The 14,402-nt window shown below is 37.4% G+C and overlaps 1 protein-coding gene across 1 annotated transcript in view; it reads left to right on the forward strand.

The window, feature by feature from the left end:
* NOS2 (nitric oxide synthase 2) overlaps positions 1-12,109 on the forward strand; it is a 50,573-nt gene extending 38,464 nt beyond the window's left edge. Inside the window, exons 20-26 of the mRNA XM_088462838.1 lie at positions 2,085-2,248; positions 3,209-3,419; positions 5,612-5,699; positions 6,711-6,832; positions 8,999-9,147; positions 10,853-11,047; positions 11,814-12,109. Coding sequence (XP_088318964.1) covers positions 2,085-2,248; positions 3,209-3,419; positions 5,612-5,699; positions 6,711-6,832; positions 8,999-9,147; positions 10,853-11,047; positions 11,814-11,885 — 1,001 coding nt within the window. The 3' untranslated portion in view covers positions 11,886-12,109. The remainder of the gene's footprint in view (positions 1-2,084; positions 2,249-3,208; positions 3,420-5,611; positions 5,700-6,710; positions 6,833-8,998; positions 9,148-10,852; positions 11,048-11,813) is intronic.
* The last annotated feature ends 2,293 nt before the right edge of the window (positions 12,110-14,402 follow it).

The raw sequence follows: 14,402 nt of genomic DNA on the forward strand, positions 1-14,402 counted from the left end.
ATTTAGGACCAAATAATACTTTTATTTACGCCCCCTCTGCATGACATCATTCGTAGGGTGCATGCACTGCACCAGCTGCCTGTAACCACAGGCGCTGCCTTTATTTCATTTGTATTATATATATTTAATGTGTATATGTTTTGATGAGCTAAGGAACAGATTGTGTCACACATCGACAGAAACCCAATAACAGAATATCTGTCCAGCAAATCCAGAGCAACTAGATATATTTTTCAGAGTGCAATTTAGAACACGTTTTCGTAAAAATAAAAATGCTGTGGTTGTCTGTCTGACTGTAACAATAGAGATTACTTCTGCATTATGGGAGGACTTAGAACAAGTACCAGCAACCAAGTTGTCAAACACCAAATGCAGAAGTCTCTCTCACATGTGATTGTTCTTTCATTATTCACATAGGCTGTATGGAAGTCCTTACATAGGCAGCACCACCTTTATAGTGCAGAGAAGGACACACAGCTGCTGCCTGGCAATAAGGTGGCCAGGAAACTAGGACAGGACTATGGAATGGAGGCCCACCGTCTGTTCTCCCTTTACACTAGGGACTCCGTAAACCAGCTGCTACTTAAGCCAAACGAAATGGAAAAGGATACCTTTCTAATGGCAAATACATATACATTAGGAACATGGCAGAAACTGTGTTGAGATATTCAGAACATGGCTCAGTATATATTCTTTATAAATTTCCATGATTATTGAGGTCTCCAATAAAGCAAAAGGGCACATAATGCTCATTATAATAAACAATTGATATTACTTTGAATAACTTCATCCATTCATTATAATAAACAATTTATAGCACTTTGAATAACTTCATCCATTCATTATAATAAACAATTTATAGCACTTTGAATAACTTACCCATTTACCCATTATGATCATATACCCCCAACCAAGTCCTTACAATTGTAATTCTTTTTGAGTCTTGTTGTAAATCTCTAGTGTCAGGCACTATTGGCTTGGTCGGCCTTTCCTTTATTATGCTTCCTATTTGTGGAGATGGACAAATCTCATATTTTGTTTTACAAATGTTTCCTGTTTCTATTTTTACAATGGTTAAAATCTAATTTTTAGAGTATATATGTATATATGTATGTATATTCATATTTATAGGTATAAAATAAATAATAATAAAAAACCTAATTAAAATATATTTTCATTACAAGAAATATTCCCTTTAAAAATGCACCCCTAGTAGAGAATCTGTTATGAAGGACCCCTTAAAAAGTGTAATAAGATTTTAATGTCACAATGGAAGCAATCACATAGTGAGCTCTGGACATCAGGCCCTAAAGTGGAAATATCCTTTACATGACCTAGAAATGTCCTATTAAATAAGCTATAACGTCCTATTAAATATACCCCAATAACACGGTGATAGTTAATTGTGCATTTGTAGTTTTCACATTTTCTTAAAATAAATGAAATGCTAAATTAGTTTAGGACAGTTCTGTAAAATGGCATAATATCACAGGAGAGGAGACCAGGAGCAGTATGCCAGGTGTGCCACAAGGACTCACCTAGTGCCTTTCAATGTCGCAGTGCATCCTTGCAGGTACCTTACAAGCTGAGACAGGTTCCTCCAGGGCATCAACTTTGCCGCCCCTCAGCCTTGTTCCTTGGGTAAAACCCTGGTCGCACTGCCCTTGGTACACCCTGGTTTAGGAGAACAACATAAAATATTTGCATTTCAGAAACTGGTAAACATTATAAGTCAAATTACTGAATTTACTACCTACAGAATGCAAAGAATGAGGTTATGACCCTTAAACAAATTCAATTGAAAGACTGTGCTGTCTGATTTTTCTATCATGCAGAACACAACTATATTATTCATTATATATCATACTAAATAAGGTCTGGTAGCAATATGTTTAGGATATAAAGGAAGGATATATGATACTGTCCAATGTCATGTCAGCTACATGATTTTACTGAATTCCATAACTCTTGTTTGTTAGTTAAAAAAACTCCCCAACACTTTGTTGGTAGAGGAAAATTAGGAACTGTGTCAGGAACACTTTGGAACTCATACAGATAGATTTCCTCTCCTTCCTGTATTTCAGGTAACTTCTGGACAGTCAGTGAGAAAATCCCTACTTGCTCACTATCCCAGGCTTTGACTTATTTCCTAGACTTAACTACTCCCCCTTCTCAATTACTTCTGAAAAAACTGGCTCTGCTGGCTGCTGATGGTAAAGATAAACGGAGACTGGAAGACTTGTGCAATGTACGTATAAAATTCACTAAATCTGCACCCAACTTTGTCATTAGTTTTGAGTACAATGCAGCACTATTTTAGGCATCTTTTTGTCTTATATTGTAGATTATGTTTACAAATCAGCAGTGTATGTATTTAGAAAATCAAGATACCTTGAGTCACTTGCCTATTTTAAATGGTCACACTACCTACAATTCCTTCTTACTAAATAAATAGTCAAATGGACATTTCTGCAAACATAGATTTTTTTAAAATAAAAAAGTGGTTTTCAACAAAAAATTATAAACACTCCAGGATGCCAGAAGTAACAATAATTGTATACAAATGTTGATCCAACCCTCACCTCTTTTACATCAAGGAGCTGCCCGGGTTAACCCTGCAATAACCCGGGTTTTAGCTCGGGTGTAAAAGGGGTATAATTCATGAGTGTCCCGGTATAGAGGGATAGTATTGTATGTCTAAGGTCGACTACACACTTGTACGACTGGCAGTCATGCAGATGGAGGGGGCTATTTCCCTTCACCCCACTCCAAAGGAGATTGCCGGTACACACTTAAAAGATTGAATGAATGACGGAAGGATCACTGTTCCGTCCTTCATTAATATGTACAGCCCCGCATGCTATATTGTGTGATTGGCCGAGCAGCATGGCCAATCACACAAAATCACATGCAACCCACAGGAGCGCACAGTCGGGCATATACACTGCACAATATGCCCAATTTGTCATTCTGATTTGACCAATATTGTGCAAGTATGTACCTACCCTAATATAGGACCTCCCCCCTTTCCAATCTGTCTACACATTTTAAACCCCCCTTTCCTGCTGTGCAACATGGTTTTGCCATGGTGCAAATTCTATTGATTTTCTTTTTTCTGTTTTGCTTTGCTCATGCTCCTAATTCTGAATAAAACCATAAGTACTTTGTTTGCCATTAAGCGAATTCTTGGGCTACTTTTCATCTCTAGAACACAGACAAATACAATGCGTGGAAGTCCTACAACTATCCAACATTCCTTGAGGTACTGGAAGAGTTTAAATCTCTAGAAGTGACTGCTACATTTCTGTTAACTCAGCTGCCTCCACTCAAGGCACGGTACTACTCTGTGAGCTCCTCAAAGGACCTGACACCTGGGGAGATTCACCTGACAGTTGCTGTTGTAAACTACAAAACTAAAGGTAATTGGTCATCCGTTCACGTGTGGTCTTTAGAGGATGTGGTCCTGAAGTCCAAGTCCATCAATAGGCCCACTGTTGTTGTTAACATCACTTCATATAAAAATATATTTTAAGTGTAAGGTATCAGCAGTTGATCTCAACTATGTCTATTGGTACAACATGACCATCTTTTCTATTCCAAATAGGTTTTATGGACATATCACCTGTTGTCACCTGACACAGGTTGGATTTAATTAGGGATGTGCAGGCTCGGATAGGTTCAAATTTGCATGCCGAGTTCGGATTTTTCCCTCCAAAAATCGGGTCTCAGAAAGAGGCAAAACATAATCTTTCATGGACAAACTACATCACTCCTGGACAAAAGTCCATGACTTTTTGCCTCTTTCTGAGACCCGATTTTTGGAGGGAAAAATCCGAACTCGGCATGCAAATTCAAACCTATCCGAGCCTGCACATCCCTAGAATTAACTAAAAAATGGGGTGCAAGAGAGATGTGATCATAAAAATTGTATAATAAGAAGGAATTGATCTACTGCACTCATCACCATAGTTGGGGGCAATAAGTATGTGACTACATTGTATAAATAAAAATGCACCATTAATACTTTCAATTTGTACTCTGTATTAAAAACAAAGAACGTTTGCAATATACATTAAGCTGACCAATTCAAGTTTTCCCTTCTGGCCAGTCCTACACTAGATATCCCTTTGAATTCACATGTGATAATTGCTAAGCTCTTCTCTGGGTTGAGGCTTGCTGTATTCATCTTTTAAAGCTACGGTATGCTGTGACCTTTTCATTACACAATTTTAGGGGTCACATCTCTCTTGCTTCCCATGTTTAAGTTAATTAAATCCATCTTGTGTCAAGTGACTCCCTTCTGTTGCTTGTGGGGAGGATTTGTCTTTAAATCCTGTGTGCAGCAAGCCTCAACCCATTCAAAAAGGATATCAATTCTAATGCTTACATTCTAAATGATATCTGGGGCTGTAGCATTCAACTGGGCTATAGGGGTTTATTATGCCTCTCATCAAACATGGATGGACTTTTAACAGAAATAAACAAACAAAAATATACAGTAGAACATGAAAAAATAAAACACAAATACACAATACAACACTCTCACACAACAAAAAAAAACAGACTTGGTGAGTAGCAAGTAGCTAGGATTTTTTTGTTCATACAATGTGGTCACATCTCTCTTGCACCCCGGTTATGGATGTGTTTAGTGCAGTGGAGCAACACATATCAGATTAATTACACTGTTTCATACAACAGAGTCATTTATTTTGACAGTTTAGCTTCATAGGTACTTTTCAGCAATTTAGCTTCAAAATGTTTTCACAATCAATTTTCAAGGCTCCATAATTTCCAGGGCTGATCTTGGCTTTGAGAATGCATCTCTATAGACGCAGAATAGTTTTTCTTGTTCTGTGTGCTGTACGCAATTCTCATTGTCATTTAGCATTAGCATTGCTTATTATTGCTCTGAATATAAATGTGAGAGAGATCTGAGCTCTGCTGTACCACCCCTAGCGGACAGATCTCTTCTCTCCATGCTGACAGTGTACGCATGTAATCTGGTAACTATGAGGGAGATGTATCAAGTCTTTTATAGAATGGAGAAGTGGACAAACTTCCCATAGCAACCAACCTTTCATTTTATAGAGTGTACTTGATAAATGCTAGCTAGAAGCTTATTGGTTGCTATGGCAAACTTCTCTATTTGTCCATTTCATCTAGTTGATTGGTTGCTATGGGTAACCTCTCTATTTGTCCACTTTTCAACTCTATAGGAAGCTTGATAAATCTCCCCCTATATGGTGGTGAGGCATGCCTCATTAGCAGAGTATGTACATAGGTGTACAGACTTCCTGATGCTTTTCAGGGATGAGGAGGAAATGCATTTTGTTTGCAATTTCTAAAACTATGGAGATGTGTGTTTACATAACCAATATAGATCTCTTGGAGTTCTTTCCTAACATATTAGTATTTTAACCAACAAAAATAATAATTTTTGGAATCCTTTTTTGAATTACCTTAGTCTTCATGCAGGTGCTCTTGGGCTGAGCCCATCAGCAGGAACACATAAAATGTTATACACACTCATTTCAAATATGTTGGATTTACTGTACAGTATATTAGCCATGTCTATTATTCTCTGCATAATTATTCATTTGTTTCTTTTTAGGAGGTCACGGTACACTTCACCATGGAGTGTGCAGTACATGGTTTAACACTATGTGTCTCAATGACATGGTTCCCTGTTTTATTCGAAGGTATGTACAGAATATAGTGATACATGCTCTTCACCATACAATGCCATAGTGCTGTATGCCATGAAATATTTAACAAAAGAGTATGTTATTAAAAAGTGCACAGATTGTGTAGCATAGACACATATTTGCAGGGCAGTTTGAATCCCAGTGTCAGCTTCCTGTGACGTAGGATAAGTCACTCTGTTTCCCTATGTGCAAAAATTAAATTACAATCTCAGGGGCACAGAGAAATGTAATCTGAAAAACAAAATGTATACAGAATTTATTTAATAAAAACTTAATACATTTTATATCAGGGGCAATTCAGGGTAAGTCGGGGATAGTATACACTAATCACTGATGGGGAGTGCGCCTGGTGCTTTGCGTCATTGCCCTTGTAGCATAATTTTCATAGAGATGCACCCTATTGGCCCCGCCCACTCACCATGATGTGGAGACTCCCCAGAAGTTGTTGAACATGTCACTGTAGCCCCACCCAGATTTCTCCCAAAACTTGGTAGTACCGCATGGGACTGGGCTAGGGAGACTCATTGTCCTCCCTACAGCTTGATTAAATAAATGTGGGGAAAAAAATATGTCCGCCGGGCCCTAGGTGGCCGCATGTTATTACTATTTATTATTACCAGTTATTTATATAGCGCACACATATTCCTCAGTGCTTTACAGAGAATATTTGTCCATTCACATCAGTCCCTGCCCCAGTGGAGCTTACAATCTATATTCCCTACCACATGCTCACACACACACACACACACACTAGGGTTAAGTTTTGTTTGGACCAAATTAACCTACCAGTATATTTTTGGAGTGTGGGAGGAAACCGGAGCACTCGGAAGAAACCCATGCAAGCACAGGGAGAATATAAAAACTCCACACAGTTAGGGCTGTAGTAGGAATTATCCTTAAGATGTTCCATCTTAAGGATAATTTTAGCTCTGATAAATATATATATATATATATATATATGTTTGTTGCTATTTTACTATACATGTTGATGTATCTATTTTGCAGCACAAACACATTCCATCTCCCAGAGAACCCTCTAACACCATGCATTCTGGTTGGCCCTGGAACAGGAATTTCTCCATTCAGAGCATTCTGGCAACAGAGATTATATGACCTAGAAAAAAAAGGTATGTCATATATATATACTGAACCAAATTAATTACCATAACAGACAGTAATGTGATGTGAAAGTGACATATTATATTAAGTATTATTTTAAAGTAGAGAGGAACAGTTAGTTAGAGAGGCAAACGTCATCTTTCATAGACATTCTATATAGTGTTATGGTACTTTTTGGCGGTGTGTGTGTGCATGAAAAAATGTCTCTGTTTATACTTAATATCTGAAATGCTATGTCGTGTGCAGTGTTATTAGTATTGATAAACAAACCAAATAGCATAATGCAACATACAGTATGTATCAGACAAAGGGATAATCGCACATTTGCTACAACAAGATTTGATTCAAATATTTTTTTTTCCTTGGGAACTAAACATGAAGAACTTGTACATTTGTTCAACTGCAAAATAATTCCAACTTTTTTGTACTAATAACAGGCAGACTATTAGTTGAAGGGGTCATCCATTTTATTACATGCCCTGTCACTAGGACCTGTCTGAATATTAGGGTGGAGGTCAATTCCTTGGGGACATTATAACAGTGGTAAATCTAACCTGAAGAAAAATAAGAAAATAATAATTACATCTCCAGACCACTTGTGATTTATTTAGTTAATTACAGCAGCAACAGCAAATAGATTTGTGAGATTGTAAATCAGTGACTCATGAATAATGCCCATTGTAGTATCAGGCAAATCACAGTGCATGGAATGTAATGGTAGCCAATCAGCAGGCATCAGTAAATGTCACATGTCTATGGCCATATAATGGAAGCATGCAGCCCATTCAACACTCATTCTTCATACATTGTATCAGGGGAAAACATCTGTGGATACTCTCTGTGACAGTAATTATAAGTATGAAAGAGTCAATGCGTGAATGTGAATGTCTATCTGTGTGGAGTTTGTTTGTCCTCCATTGATTGCGTGTGTTTCCTCCGTGGGCTCCTGTTTACTTCCACATTCCAAAGTCATACTGGTAGGGTAATTGGCTTCCAATGAAATAAGCCACTGTGTTTTGCTTAGTAGGGAAGATATATTGTAAACTCCACTGGGGCAGGAACCGTATAATGTAGACACTATATAAATGCCTACCATGCCATTAGGAGAAAAATCACCAGCACGTGTGTGGAGAGGTGTAAAAATGTGATGAGGTGCATTATACAAACTCACATCCAAAGTCCAACCTGCAAACACTGTAGAACCACGCGTTTCAGTAAATAATGAGAGATAAGGTTAATGTTAATGTTAGACAGTCATAGACTATGACAAAAGCACTTAGAGATCATAACTGGCTCAGACACTGTTGGTAGTACCGCCATAAATTAATTCTACATGTTGCAAAGAACAGATGGAACTAACTTAATGTCCTGATTTGTGCAATAAAGAATAGTGTTTGCACTGCCAAATTTAAGAAACAGGAACTGTATGTCACAAGTTCTTGCACATTGGTGAAAGTCTTCTATTGCCAAGACTCTGCTCTAACTGATCATTAAGTAATTAGACATACTGTAGGCTCGCCGGGTCATAGCGTGATGTTACGGCACATTTAGGGCCTGATTCAGGTTGGATCCTAACGGCGATTACTCACGCTATGGGCCGATTGTTGCCTTCTGCACATGCGTACTGTATGCATTGCAGTGCGCGAACCAGTCCCTGCGATCGGGACTGCGATCGCAGTGACTACGCAGACCCATCGCAGAGTGATTGACAGGGAGTAGCATTTGTGGGAGGTGACGGGGAGGGGGGAGTCAGCAAAAAGCAGGCGTGCCAATGCGTTTGAACGCTGTTGCAGGGGCGTGCATAAATTATCCACTGAGATTGCTTACGCAGCTTAGGCTCTCACTGCGTATTGGAATGTTAGCAATTTCTGAGTAAGGTCTGACCTTGTGCAAGTGTGTGTGAGGCTCTGATTGTACTCGATGTTACCGATGTTTTCGCAGTCTAGTTAAGTATTACGGATGTGTGTAAGGTAAGGTGACCGTCCTTATGTTGTGCTGCGATGGCATAGCGATCGCAATAGATTAGCATACCTTTGCAGTGAGACTGTGTGCGTAATCGCAGCTGCGATCCAACCTGAATCAGGCAGGCCCTTAGTACCATATGAATAAGTTACGGTATATTATGATTCCTTTCACATATAAATTACTTTTTAATAATAATGGTCTCCTTATAGGAACAAAGGTTGGTCATACGATATTGCTGACTGGTTGTCAACAATCAGGAGTTGATGAAATCTACAAAGAAGAGAAGGAGCACATGAAAAGCAAAGGCATTTTAAAAGATGTATTCACTGCTTATTCCCGGGAGCCAGGACAAGCAAAGGTGAGAAGTAAATGATATCACATAGGTGTGTTACCTGAATGCTATACATCAGACTGACATATTGTACTGCATCACATGCTCTATTTATATTAATGCGGAAATAAATTCATTTTTCACTAAGGCCACAGGGGTTTAGCCTACACTTATTTTCTAAGGTTAGCCAATACAAAATGATAAGACATAATTAACTTCATCAAGTTAGTCCTTCAGATTAGGTTAATGCAATGTAAAATTAAGTGGGGAAACCAGTGCGGACCATTGTTTGTTGGTTAAAAAGAGCCATGTAGGTAAGTATTACTATCTTGTAAATATTACTACTGTATAGTAGTAGTACATTTGTATTAATAGTAAGATACTGTAAATAATATATCCATAGTATACTCATTATATCTCAATTTAATTTCAATTTGGTTAAATGTAATGTGATGCTTATGCAAAAAGGTTTAAATATAAAATGAACTGTTACGGCCCTTCGTAGAACTCTTCAGCTTTTTAACTCCTTTGGGGACACATCTGTCATAGCTGTATCCATCGGAAGCTGCCATATTGGAGCATACTTTGCAGCCAGACACAGGCTCAAAAGGAGAATTCCTGGACACCTTTTGCCTCTACTCTAGGATGTCGCTTTACTTAATACTGTGTTTGCGAGTTCCCAATATTTGCACAGTAACAGCCTCAGTTAAAGACTGGTCAAAATGTCTGGTAAACAGAGATTAAGTGTATGATGGAACTTACCTTCCTGGGTGTGCTCAGAGTGCACCACAAGGAGGAGATGGTGTATTATGCAGGTGCAGTGGGTTTACATTGGCCAAGAAAGTAAGGGCGTGGTATGGGTCATGTAATCGCAAATTGAGACTAACATGGCTGCTGAAAGTCTCAAACGCAGCTTCCTGAATTGGTCTGACCCTGGTGTGAGGTGAAAGTTTATAGCGATGATGACAAAGCTGCTAATGTTACTGGTTGTAGCTGTGAAAAACACACCCATTTATTCTAAGGTAGTAACACAGCAAGAACTCTGTTTAAAAAGTCACTGCAAGAAATGATCATTTTTCTTTAATAGAAATAAAGATGTGTTAATGTGCAATAAAGGAAGGGAATATAGTTTGGCTATAATTAAACCTTCCCTATTCAGCACTGCCTGAATATCTAATAATCTAATAATTCCTTGAAAACAGGTTAATAAAGACCTATTTGTCCTTACTCTCTATTTGTGGAAAGACGGAGGAGTGCCGTTCTACTGTGCATATATATATATATATATATAAAAAATAGGCTTATTTGTGTGTGTATATATATATATATATATATATATATACACACACGCAGTATATATAGATATACTGTGTATATATATATATATACACACACGCAGTATATATAGGTATACTGTGTATATATATATATATATATATATATATATATATATATAGGCTTGCCGTATCATTTTTTTTAACTCGGGCACGTGTCATGTGTCCTAATTTTCACAGTCATATCAGTTGTTACTTTTCCACTTATAATATAGGGATATGTTACTATTGTTTGACTTAAAATTTATCTTCATTTGAAGTTGCTTTTTTGTTTAGCTCATGATCTTCAACAGAGGCAACAAAAATGAGATATCACATACATACATTTGCCTATGTAGAAACAGGTCAATGACATTGCATTAGTAATTTCAAAATCCCATTCTGTCTTTTATCTTCAGACATATGTTCAGGACCTTCTCAAGAAAAACCTTGAAGATGTCGTCTACAAGACTGTCTTTGGAGAAGAAGGACATGTGTATGTATGTGGGAGTTTGGAGATGGCCAGAGATGTGGCTGATACACTGAAATGGATTATTGCGAGGAAGAAGGGGCTGAGTGAGGAGGAAGCACAAAACTGTTTCTCCCAGCTAAAGGTATGCTGCACATTAATGAGTGACCTTTCAATAACCAAATGTGAATGAATGTTGGACTGGTAAATGAAAAGTACACAATCTAAATGTATTTTATCATAATTAGCTCCAGACTCTCTGATGTGTGCAAAAATCAGTGGGTCAGGGGTGAGACGGGGCCGCACAGGGGGCAAGATGAAGTGCCGTTGCCAGTGTGTCCAAGCTAATGCAAAGTCAGCTCCCCCCTTCCCTTATGGTTAATTGATATTTGACAACGCTCATGAAACTCTAGAATGTTTAACAGATGCAGATTAAAATAATTTTGAATATTTCATGAAGTTTGTGGATTTTTACAGATTAGACAGTTTAGTGCACTAAACCAATATGACCAGACCACTGGGCATGATCTTAATACAAATGTATTGCTCTGTACAGATATAGGTCACTACATCTTCCCATCATTACCTTACCATGTATATATGATCATGATGTTCTTCACCTATCCCACCTTACATAACCATGCAAAAGTGACCATAAGGTTTTGCATCTATCTCATATTACCTGGTCACATAGACCCAAGATTACCTGACCACGTAGACATGATCGGAAATCACTGCAACCAACATTACTTGACCACAATGACATTCATTAAACCGACCTACTATGCCATATTGGTTGTTTTCAACTTACAAAGATGAATGTAATTAGAATGTATTGTCTAATGCTGATTTAGCAACCAATAACCACAGGAAATCAGATGCAAATTATTATTTCTTGTCCTGTTTTGCAGAATGAAATGCGTTATCATGAAGATATATTTGGAGGACCCTACAAGCTTCCACAGCCTCAAAACGGAATCTGATTTACACCCACTGGAGTCACTTGAGCTGCAATAATATACATCTCATTATGTTAACCATTGTAAAGATTTTTAAACATCGTATTATGCAACTCTTCATCAAATATGGATATTTTGAAAAGAAACAAATTCTGAAATCAGGAGGACAAAGGCATTCATAGTGCGATGAGTTTATCAATGCAAGACAACTGAAGTATTTCAGAATCCTATAATTTTATCCATACGTATAGCAAGAAACAAAGCATGAAATAAGGAATTTTTCATGAAAATGTTTAAACTGTACAGAACACTACTTTATAATGAACATTGTGTAAATCAACCAAGTGGCAATTATATATTTGAAATAGTGCAATCAAAATGACCCAGACAATTCCAATTAGTACTTTAGGATCTGAATTTGTTTTTCCATTTCCTATGGAATTTTTTTTAACTGCTTTTGAACTTCAAACTCAGTAATAAGGTTCAAGAATTGGAGTTTGTGAGGGACAATCTTGAAATGTGCCTATGGAATCTTTCGCATGGTATTTGTTGATTTTGATTACATTATTACTGTTAATGGACTTATTGAACGTTAATCTGTATCTAAGGAGCAAGGGATGGCTTCTGTGGAATGGGCACATTTATGTCACAAGTTTATCCCTGTTTTCTGTAGGTTTGCACCGTTTTACATAAGTTAAATGCATTCCCAAAGTTGTTTAATTTATATTAGGTTTACTATTTGACTGCACAAAATATTATTATGTTATTTATTTGTTACCACATGATATCTTAAACAATTTAAAGACTGGATGGAAAAATTATTTTCACCCCAGGAAATCTGCAGAACATTCTTGGGTTGGGCATATGGTAGATTTAAATTAGAATCAGATTTTTGTTATATTTGTAGCTTTATGGAGTCATGCAGACCCAAATAATACCCAATTCTAATAATAATACTTGTGTCTGCAGCACTTTGCCTGGGTGAAAACTGATCAAAACAATATCATCAGAATTTATTACACTTGAGAACGCCACGATGTGCCTGAATGATGTTTGCATAACTTGTATGTGCTATGTTTAACATATGCTATGCACCGGAGTGCCAAAAATGAATCTTTGTATTTAGCCATCTTTGGCAAAAAGAGACAATGGGGCAAATGTATCAATTAGTGATAACCACTCTTTGGGTGCTTTCGCTAAAATGAAAAAAGAAGTTATTACTGCTTCTTCAAATGCCTTTGGTTTCTCTTAATATTGGCGCCACAATTGCTCAAATTGACAATTTGTGATTTTTTTTTTAGAACTCGGGAATGTGCAATGGGGGCCACGCAGGCGCCATTACATACCGCATGCACACTATGTTAATACGAAACAGCCGGGCAGAGATCACCATAGGTTGAGTTTCCATAGCAACACTCTTGTTATGCTTTAATACATTGCTGGACTAAAACTCCTACATTAGTGAAATAGGCATCTATGCAGGATGTCTCTTAGTGCTGAGATAAGTGAGATGTTCGTACATCTCACCCTAAAACACACAGGGCTAAAGGGACCTCAATCAGACTAGATTTAGGAGGTCTGACGTATGCAGGAAAATATTTTCCCTCAAAATCAGGACTTATATCTCATATCTTCAGTTATGATAAGTTCCTGAAATGCTGACATATATTTATATATATTTGTGAATGTTATTAGTAGATCTATTATAGAAGCCAATTCGTATTTTGGGCTTAGTGGTTCATTAAGTTACAAATCAGAAGTGGAGTCACTCAATCAAACTACGAATCCAGCTGAACCTTATTAATAACCAACTACACCTTCTCCCCATAACTTGCAATTTGTCCTACGGGAACATTTTTAAGAAGGGAACATTTATTGTTTTATAGTGGATGAAACTCTAAGTTCCTCCAAAATCATCCTTAAAATGTTAAGTACCAATATATATAATTTTGTCTAGATGAAAGTCTGTAAAAAGAACACAGAAAAATCTGTTGCAAATAGCTATTCTAGTGTCGCTCCCCAAAGCATAGCCACTGGGGTAATGTTTGTTTGCGCACTACTTAGATGCTGCTCAATTGTCTTCTAATTAGCATATTGGATTAGACAGGAACTGTCCGCAGGTGAGAGTGGGTAATTAAAAATGGCAAATTGTTTAAACAGTGAGCCTTTCTTCAGCAATTAGTAAGACTGGTATATAGACAGCTGCATGAACAAAAATTACTGCATGGAAAAGCTGAATCTGTTGCTAAAAATAATGGTGGAAGCTATTTTGTGGGTGGATTCATAACAGCAGCCTACGAAATCACTGGGAACTGCTAGCACCATTGAGGTATATTGCTTACTTACTTCCAAATAAATTAATAGGTCACATACTGTATACCTGAAAATTGGTCTACTCATAAAATAGCTGCCTTAATTGTGTAGGTAAACTTAGCATACTACAGTATTTGCTTGATTGCAATGTTTTAAAACAATATCCCTCTACATTACTGTATGCACCCTCTATCTGCTCCTGTTTGGTCATTTCAAAGGTCGGCAGTA

This window comes from Taudactylus pleione, unplaced genomic scaffold, assembly GCF_031769625.1.
Source record: "Taudactylus pleione unplaced genomic scaffold, aTauple2 ptg001272l, whole genome shotgun sequence".
NCBI lineage: Eukaryota > Metazoa > Chordata > Amphibia > Anura > Myobatrachidae > Taudactylus > Taudactylus pleione.